The sequence below is a fragment of the Plecotus auritus genome (assembly GCF_963455305.1).
Source record: "Plecotus auritus genome assembly, chromosome: 9".
NCBI classification, from domain to species: Eukaryota; Metazoa; Chordata; class Mammalia; order Chiroptera; family Vespertilionidae; genus Plecotus; species Plecotus auritus.
Window position 1 is genome coordinate 73,455,816 of NC_137783.1, and position 10,371 is coordinate 73,466,186.

Genomic DNA, 10,371 nt, shown 5'->3' on the forward strand with positions numbered 1-10,371 from the left:
AGCCTAGCGGTAAGGAGTAGTGAGCAGGCAGTGGTAAGGAACAAGGGGTCCCAGACATTCCCCAAGGGTTCCTGGACTGCAAGAGGGCACAGGCCAGGATGAGGGACCCCCTCCCCCAAGTGCACAAATTTCATGCACTGAGACTCTAGTTTTCTTATAAGAGGCCAGATGGTAAATATCTTAGGGTTTGCTGGCCAGAGGTTATTCTTTATTTTTATTCTTTGAAAAGGTAAGAACCATTCTTAGCTCACAGATAGTGTAAAAACATGCTATAGGCTTGATCTGGCTGGCAGCCATCAGTTTGCTGACCCTTGCTATAAACTAATACCACATATTCATTTATTCCAATTGTTCTTTTTAAAAATCTTTATTGTTGAAAGTATTACAGCTGGCCTCCCTTTTCCCCCTCAGAGACCCCCTTCACTCACTTTTCACCCAGCCCCATGCCTTCACCACTCTATTGTCTGTTTTCATAGGTAATATATATCTACTAGAGGCCCAGTACACGAAATTTGTGCATGGGGCAGGGGTGTCCCTCAGCCCAGCCTGCAACCTCTCCAATCTGGGACCCCTCCAGGGATGTCCAACTGCCCATTTAGGCCCAATCCCAGTAGGATCGGGCCTAAACGGGCAGTCGGACATCCCTCTCACAATCCAGGACTGCTGGCTCCCAACTGCTCACCTGCCTGCCTTCCTGATTGCCCCTAACTGCTTCTGCCTGCCAGCCTGATCACCCCCTAACCACTACCCTGCCAGCCTGATTGGTGCCTATCTGCTCCCCTGACAGCCTGATTGCCCCTAACTGCCCTCCCCTGCAGGCCTGGTCACCCCTAACTGCCCTCCCGTGAAGGCCTGGTCACCCCTAACTGGCCTCCCCTGTAGGCCTGGTCACCCCTAACTGCCCTACCCTGCAGGCCTGGTCCCCCCCAACTGCCCTCCTCTCCTGGCCATCTTGTGGTGGCCATCTTGTGTCCACATGGGGGCAGCCATCTTGTGTGTTGGAGTGATGGTCAATTTGCATATTACTCTTTTATTAGATAGGATAGAGGCCTGGTGCACATGTGGGAGCCAGCTGGTTTGCCCTGAAGGGTGTCCCAGATCAGGGTGGAGATTCCCTTGGGGCATAGGGCGGCCTGAGCGAGGGGCCTGTGGTGGTTTGCAGGCTGGCCATGCCGCCCAGCAACCCAAGCAGAGACCTTGGTATCTGGGATTTATTTATCTTCTATAATTGAAACTTTGTAGCCTTGAGCAGAGGCCAGGGCAGGCAGGAAGTTTGGCTTCCTCCATCGCCGGGGGCAACCCAAGCCCCCGGCTGGCTCCAGCTCCATGGACGATGCCATATTTGTTGGGTTAATTTGCATACTCGCTCCTGATTGGCTGGTGGGTGTGGCTTGTGGGCATAGCGGAGGTATGGTCAATTTGCATGTTTCTCTTTTATTAGGTAGGATAAGAATAAAAGCATAATATGCTAATTAGACCAGACGACCTTCCAGAGGAAGCCAAGGCTGTGAGGAAAGCCTGGGTCCCAGGTGCCAGAGAAAGCCAGTGCTGGCAGTCGGGGGAAGGAAGGCCTAGTCTTGCATGAATTTCATACATCAGGCCTCTAGTATGCACATAACTTCTTCGGTTAATCTCTTCCTGCCCCTCCTCCCCCCTTCCCTCTGAGATTCATTAGTCTGTTCCATGTTTCCATGCCTCTGGTTCTATTTTTTTCACCAGTTTATTTTGTTCATTTATTTTGTTTATTTGGATTTTTATATTCAATTGTTGATAGATATGTATTTATTACCTTTTTAGTGTTCATATTTTCTTCTTTTTCTCCTTCTTCTTCTTCTTCTTCTTCTTCTTCTTCTTCTTCTTCTTCTTCTTCCTCCTCCTCCTCCTCCTCCTCCTCCTCCTCCTCCTCCTCCTCCTCCTCCTGTTCTGACATTTCCTGTAATACTGGTTTGGTGGTGATGAACTCCTTTAGCTTTTTCTTGTCTGTGAAGCTCTTTATCTGTCCTTCAAAGTCTAAATGATAGCTTTGCTGGGTAGAGTAATCTTGGTTGTAGGTCCCCAACTGTTCTTAAAGAATGTGCTCTTTGTGATTGGAAGGAATATTTTCAACTGCTTAAAGTACAGGACATTAAAACACAACCTGTCTACCCCCTAAAGGGCATAACCAAGTGACCATGGCCTGATGCCAAACTGCCTTCTGTGTAGGGAAGGTCCTTTCACTCATAGGTTTTTTTTGTTTTGTTTTGTTTTTTTAATATATTTTATTGATATTTTACAGAGAGGAAGGGAGAGGGATAGAGAGCTAGAAACATCGATGAGAGAGAAACATCGATCAGCTGCCTCCTGCACACCTCCCACTGGGGATGTGCCCGCAACCAAGGTACATGCCCTTGACCGGAATCGAACCCGGGACCCTTCAGTCTGCAGGCCGACGCTCTATCCACTGAGCCAAACCGGTTTCGGCACTCATAGGTTTTTATTTGGCTTATCAGGATATGCAGCTTTGGGGTAGAGCTGTATTGCTCAGGACAATAGGGCTGGTGCTGAACTTTCTCTGCTTTACCACCATGCAGTCCTGGGCTTCTCAATGCATGCTGACCAAATACTCACAGTGCCACATGATTACGTCTCTGCCCAGGTCCCACCCTACAGGAAGGATGTATATCTGAGATCCAGATAATTAACAGAGAGATAAATAAAGGATACAAGAAACATGCCTACCTATATTTCAGAGCATTTGTATTTTATCCTCATCACCTCTGCCCTGTTCCTGGGGTAACCAATATGTAAGGAATGTAGTGACCTTCCTTGGACAGCAGACCCCTTTTTTATGTTTTTATTGATTTCTAGACAGAAAGAAAGGTAGAAGGATATATGATGAGAGAGAATCATTGATTGGCTGCCTCCAGCACATCCACTTCTGGGGATTGAGCCCACAACCTGTGCATGTGCCCTGACAGAGAACGAACCACAATCTCCTAGTTCCTGGGTCGACGCTCAATCACTGAACCACACTAGCTGGGCCAGAACCCCTTTTTGATGAAGTGCAATTGAAGAGGAGGCATGAAGACCTAGTTTCCAGAGTAGGTGAAGGTAGAGTCAAGCTGCCTGGTGATCGGGCCCCACAGAGGCTGCTTTTCCTTGTCCAGTGGCTGACGAAGTTCCCACAAGGATTATGAGTTACCTATCTTGGGAGCGTCTTCCCTCTGCTCCCAACAGCATTCTGTGGTGAGGATCCAGCCAGGTGAGAGGTTTAGATAAGAACTGAGGAGGAGCCAATGGACATGAATAAGCTGCTTGACCTCAGGGAATATAATGGAGAGAAGATCATTTAGGATGTGATTTCTAAATGCATCCTATTGCCAAACGCCAGAATAGATGCATTAGAATTGCATTGGAAGACTAAAAATATAGATTCCTGGGCATCACCCAGGAAAATTCTCATTTTATTTAGCTAGTCAGAAGTTAGACTGGCAGCCCATGTTTTTTAAAAGCTTCACAGGTTGCCATGGTGCCCTAGCTCACGGGGGAATTGACTTATAGGAGTAAGTGCTAGGTCACAGACTATGGCCTGCACTAGTTTATCAGGGGTCAGAGATGTTTGGTAGTTCTCAAAGAAAAACACTTAAACACTTTACTGACTTATGTTTCATAAATTTAAAGTGAAATACACTCCTTCTCACTCCTCTTTAGGCTATTTTGAGGTGGATTTGTGTTACCTGTAAAAAACAAACAAACAAACAAAAACCCTTTCTAACACAAAGAATTAAAGCCATAGAAGACTTTTTATATTGGTAAAATTATAATCTTCCCAACCTGTCCCTATATTTTTAATAAAAACTGCTTTCTCAAAGGTGGTGCAAGAATCAGAAGGTCTGTTTGGTCAGTTACTCTTGACTAGTATTCGGTTGACTTGGAACAGTTTATCTTCATGAACATATTTTTACGTCATGCACGTTTTCTTTACATGGGTTAAATTTACATTTTATTGGTTTCTATTATATAATTTTACATAATCACCACAAAATAAATAAACCAAAGGCTTAACAGTTGATTATTGAAGAGTAGTGATAGAATTAGTTACACAAATACTTCAATGAAAAATAATTTTTAAGCACAAAGAACGTCTTTTCAAACATCTGTGAATGTGGTGATTTTATACCATTAAATAAAAAAGTGTAAAAAATAGAACACTGAATCTTGTCATTAAATTTTATGGGACCAGTAATCTATTTGCCTCTTTATGAAGACTTTGTTAAATATGTCTGCAGTAGAAGAAAAATATTTTATGTCTATATTCTTTTCTTCACTTGTGGCAATGGAATCTTGGCCACAGAAATTAGTATATGCACTAGTCTTAATCATCAAAATTATCTTCCTGATCACTGTCATTGGTTCCAACATGGACACATGTCCCAATCTGGGACAACCAGAGTCTTCTCTATGTCACTTATCCATCTATAGGCATTAGGAGAGGGTTCTATTCCTCAGGGATCACAAGCCACAGGATTGTGCAACCTTTCAGCTGTCACATATAAAGAACTTGCCTGAAAGTGAAGCAAACAGTAAAACATACTAGAACCAAGAAGTGGCAGGAAGGGCAGAGGCCTAACAATTTTCTTTACACATCTCAATGAGATATCCCTCAACTTTTGCCCTCTCTGCAATTTCAGTTATGAGTCAATATATTCCTTCCCACCCCTTTTTAGGCTAGTTTGAGATGGATTTCTATCACCTGTATAAAAGTCCTGTCTAACAAAGAGGTTTTCTATAATTGTCTGACAAACACAGTCACAACTCTGCTAAAGCAATCTGCTTTTCTAGTGCCAGATCAGGAAGAACTGTTGGCAAAACCCCTTTATCAAATTATACTGCTGTATAAACACAATGTCAATAACATACAATGTGAAGTGAAAGGTGTGTACGAGAACACCTTTTGCATTATAGTAGGTTAAAGTGATTGATATACAGAGTATGAATAAGTTCTTGGCATTTGTGCAGCATTTATAAGAGATGGCAGCACTTGATTACTTGCTTCTGGTTGTCATTGAAAACTCATGCTGTAGAGGAGGAATGTTCATGTAAGTTATTTGATGAGCTATAGTGTAAATAGGAAAAAGCATTGGGGTTACTCCTACTATGGCAGCATGCTGGGGTCTTTTCCACATCTACAAGAGTTCAGGAATCTGGAGAAGGGCTATGCATAAATGAATGAAGAGACTAAAGAAGAAATATGAATTTGGAAGGCATTTGGGGTGCCAGACGGAAACTTAGTTCTAGTGACTAAGCTCCCCGAATCTCCGGACCCCTGGAGATTTTTATTCCCACATTTGTCCCTATAGCAAAGCAGATATACATAACAAAGGTAAGGTTTGGTAAACAGTAAAAGATTATCAGGTTAGGGGAAATGCCCTCAGCTGTCTGGCAGCAGGCAATAATATATGCAGATCTTCAGCCCTGCTGAAGCCCCAAGGTTCATCGGCCTTCTGATGAACTTCTTGCATTTTATTATGCCCTGCTAGAATTTGCTTCCAGCAGCAGCACCTATCTACACAGCCAATTCACATGCTGCTTTATTAACAGAGAACAAACAGTTGGTTTTTTAACAATATGACTCATTATGGAAGGAAATAAAGAATTCAAGTTGAAACAGGTACTGATCAATGGAGACTATTTCATTTCAGGTGGCTGGGAAAGAAATGACATTGTCTTCATTTTCCTGTGAAGTTTATTTGCTATAAAAGAGAAAAAAACATCAGGCTGTGTGAGTGTGATGTGAAAAAACACATACATTTACTATTTTCACCATGTTTCAGAGTACAGTTCAGTAGCATTAAGTGTACTCACATTGTTATGCAGCAGACCTCGGAGCTTCCCTAGTACAACACTAAAACTCTAAACCCACTAACCACCACCCAGCCCCTGATAACCACCTTTCAGTATTATTTCTATAATTTGACTACTTTGGAATCCTATAATGTTTGACTATTTTAGAATCGTATATTTGTCCTTTTGTTACTGGCTTATTTTGCTTAGCATAATGTCCTCAAGTTTCAAACACGTTGTAACATGTGACTGGATTTCCTTCTTTTTAAAGACTGCATTATATTCATTGTATGTATACACCACATTTTCTTTTTTCATCAATTTGTCAATGAACATTTGGGTTGTTTCCATATCTTGACTATTGTGAATAATACTGCAGTGAACAAGGGAGTGCACATAAGTCTTTGGTATTCTTATTTCAGTCCTTCTGCATACATACCCAGAAGCAGGATTGTTGAATTATATGGTAGTTTTACTTTTTATTTTTTTTTTAGGAACCTCCATACTGTTTTCCATAATAGCTGGGTGCATATATGTTTACCAGGGTTATGTCCTCTTGTTGTATCAATCCCTTTAGTAGTGACTTTTATTGTCTCTTATGATGGCTTTCATTTTGAAGTCTATTTTGTCAGATATGAATGTTGCCACCACAGTTGTTGTTTTTTCATTTCCATTTGCATGGGAAAATTTTTTCCTTAATTTCACTCTCATCCTGTGTGAGTCTTTTGTTTTGAGGTGGGTCTCTCATAGATAGCATATAGTTGGGTCATGTTTTGTATTCATTCAGCTACCCTATGTCTTTTGATTGGAGCATTTAATCCATTTACACTTAAGGTTATTATTGAAAGGTATTTATTTATTGCCATTTATTTACTCATTTTACTAGGTCTCTCTCTCTACTTCTTCTCATTACAGCAGTTCCTTTAGCATTTCTTGCAGTGCTAGTTTGATGATGGCAAATTTCTTTAGCTTTTTTTTTTTTTTTTTGGTCTGGAAAGCTCTTTATTTTACCATCTATTTTGATTGATAGCCTTGCTGGATATAGTAATCTTGGTTTAAGATCCTTGCTTTTCATTACCTTGAGTACTTCATGCCATTCCCTTCTGGCCTGTGGAGTTTCTGATGAGAAATCAGCTAACATCCTATGGGAGCTCCTTTGTAGCTAACAAATTGCTTTTCTCTTGCTACCTTTAAGATTCTCTCTTTGTCTTTAATTTTGGGCATTTTAATTATGATGTGCCTGGGTTTGGGTTCTTCTTGCCTCCTGAACTTGTGTGACTTTTTCCTTCACCAGATTAGGTAAGTTTTTTGCCATTATTTCTTCAAACATGTTCTCTATCCCCTGCTTACTTTTTTCTTTTCCTGACACTCCAATTATGAGAATATTGTTACAATTCATGTTACCCACAGCTCCCTTAAGCTGTCCTCCTGTTTTATAATTGTTTTTTTCTTTTTGGTTCTCTGATTGAGAAATTTTTTTCTATCTTCTAATTCACTGATCCAATCCTTGGCTTCCCCTTATCTACTGTGTATTCCTTTCAGCGTGTTCTTTATTAATGCTATGTCATTCTTCATAGTTACTATATCCTTTCTCATGCTGTTTAGCATCTTTGCCATCATTATTCTGAACTCTGTATCTGATAAATTTCTTATCTCCATTTCATTTATCTCTTCTTTGGGAGAATACTCTCATTCTTTTGCTTAGGCTTGTTTTTTTGTCTCCCCATTTTGGCTGCCTGTTTGGGTTTGTGACTGTGTATTAGTAGATATGCTGCACATCTCAATCTCTAATGAAGGGCAATGTCACACACTGTTTTGACTGTGTACCTTATTTGGAGCTTTCAACAATCCACAGCTTATGACTCCCTCTTCCGGGTCTGGGTGCCTTTGGAAAGGACCAAGATATACACCAAAGCCTGCTTTTCCTAGCCCTGGGCCCCAAAGGACAAATCCTATCTAATAAAAAGGGAATATACTAATTGACCCTCACACTGTCACAAAGATGGCAGCGCCCACAGCCAATAAGGAGGGAATGTGCTAATTGACTGTCCCACCCTCAAAGATGGTGGCACCCACAGCCAATAAGGAGGGAATATGCTAATTGACTGTCACGCCCTCAAAGATGGCAGCGCCCACAGCCAATAAGGAGGGAATATGTTAATTGATTGTCATACCCTCAAGGATGGCGGTGTCCACAGCCACAAGATGGTGGCTCCCAGTCCCCTCAGCCCTGCCAGGGCAGCAGGCACATGGCAAGGCTGGGCCCACCCCCAGGTGGGCCCGGCTGCACTGCGCACTGCCTCTGGAGTCCCCCAGTCCCCTCAGCCCCCCAGCCACCTGGGGCTGGCCCAAGGCACAGGCAAGCCTCGGATGTTGGCTGCCCAGCCACCCAGGGATGGCCTGAGATGCAGGCAAGCCTCTGATGGCAGCTGCCCAGCTGCCTAGGGCCGCCCGAGGCTCAGGTAACCAGGGACAGCCAAGGCTTGTGCTGCCAGCAGTGGCAGCAGCAGAGATGTGATGGGGCATCACCTTCCCCTGATCGCCAGGTCACCTCCCACTCCTGAGGGCTCCCGGACTGTGAGAGGGGGCAGGCCAGGCTGAGGGACCCCCTCCACTGCATGAATTTTCATGCACCAGGCTTCTAGTACTGTATAATCTCACTAGTATGAGCTACAGACAATAATCTAATTCACAGAGACAGCAAGTAGAATGGTGGGGCCAGGGACTGAGAGAAACGGAGAGTGGGGAGTTACTGGTTAATGGTACAGGGATTTTATATGGGATGTTGAAAAAGTTCTGAGGCTAGAATGTGGTGATGGTTACACAACATTGTGAATGTACATAATGCCACTAAATTATTCATTTTAAAATTATTTAAATGGCAAATTTTATGTTATGCATATTTTACTAGAATGAAAAAAATTTAATTTTATTTTCTCCTCCCTTAGATTGTTTTAAACTACCCTTGTAGGATAAGTGATGTCATCTATAAAGAATGGTTAGTAGTGCTTTTTTGTATTTTTCCTCTAACAAATATAATTTAAAAACATGTTCATCTGGCCTGGCCAGCATGGCTCAGTGGTTGAACATTGAGCTATGAACCAGGAGATCATGGTTCGATTCCCAGTCAGGGCACACACCCAGGTTGTGGGCTCAATTCCCGGTGCAAGAAGCAGCTGATCAATGATTCTCTCTCATCATTGATGTTTCTATATCTCCCTCTCCTTTCCTCTCTCTGAAATCAATAAAAAATATATATATTAAAAAACAAAAACAAAAAACACAACAACAACAAAACAACATGTTCATCTGATTTACAATCACATAATCAAGTGAATGGGCATGGTTAGAGCCATATGCGATAGCCATGTCCTAGGCATCAATAATACCCATATTGAGATCCACATAAATGTCCCTCATGATAAGATTCTGACTATAGCCATGAACATCACCAAACATCTCTGCATGCAGACACAGCTCCCTGGTGTTTACTGTCTAAGGATCACCTTGGTCTCTGGGCTTCGCAAGAGCAGACATTCAATGGCCTTTTGCACGTTGATGGCCCTACCGATGAAAATGTTGATGAGAAAGGGTCTGAGGTGCTGTGTCTCGTCTCCTGCACCCTGGTCAATTTCTCGTGGGATATAGTTTTCATCTTTCACAGAGAACAGATTCGTGGTAATAAATGGATAACCATGCTTTTCCCACTAAATCAAAATGTCTTTCAGCATCCAGAGCAGAGCATGTGGTTTAAAGACCCCAGTTCCATGGTGGTCAAAATATTTGAAGGCTAGTGGAAAAGAAGTTGACAAAAATCTTAACAAAAGGAAAATAATTATGAAATTTTAAAATGCAGACAACATGTCTAAAATTCTATCCAAGATCATTTCTAGCTAGAATAGATTTGCTGCCTATGGGAGGTAGTGAACTTTACCAAATACATTAAAATCTTAACAAATTTTGAATATAAGATGAAGAAGAAAAATGTTAATATTTGTGAATAAAATATAAAATTTAGCATTTTATTAAAAACCCTAATCAGAAAAGAAAAGCAAAGAATTCTAATTAGGTAAAAATAATCTCCAAAATGCAACTATAATTTCAAAATAAAATAACATACATACTTTCAGAACTTTTTGTAAGTAGTTAATCGTTGACACAGTTTTGAGTCTCCCATGAGATAAATAAGTTTCATTTTACTCCATCTGTTGCAAAATGCTGTGGCCCGCCTTTTCCACAATATGACCCCTGGAAAAGGTATCTTCATTCCAACCTGGCATTTCTAAGTTCTAACTCTCTGGCAATAAAAATTCCCACAGTAAGTCATTTTTATTACTACAAATCATTTAGGAAACACCTTTCTGGTTTTCTCCCCCCACCCCTTTCTCTTTTCCCTCCACCCTTCTCTATCTCTGCCCTCTGCTCTTCCACAAATATTTGTTAAACAAGTTCATCATAAAGGGGCATACAATGTTCCCGCTGAACAGTTTTTCCTGGTGCGGGATAGATTTTCTCCTGCGCATTCACAATGTTTCCGTGGCTTCAGCC

The 10,371-nt window shown here is 41.8% G+C and overlaps 1 protein-coding gene across 1 annotated transcript in view; it reads right to left on the minus strand.

Moving 5' to 3' along the window:
* The window catches only part of NXPE2 (neurexophilin and PC-esterase domain family member 2), a gene marked incomplete at both ends in the record, with an annotated part of 104,518 nt that extends 94,500 nt beyond the window's left edge, over positions 1-10,018 (minus strand). Inside the window, 6 exon segments of the mRNA XM_080640579.1 lie at positions 9,142-9,195; positions 9,199-9,320; positions 9,323-9,530; positions 9,534-9,613; positions 9,944-9,976; positions 9,979-10,018. Of these exon segments, the coding sequence (XP_080496705.1) occupies positions 9,142-9,195; positions 9,199-9,320; positions 9,323-9,530; positions 9,534-9,613; positions 9,944-9,976; positions 9,979-10,018 (537 nt within the window).
* Between the last annotated feature and the right edge of the window lie 353 nt (positions 10,019-10,371).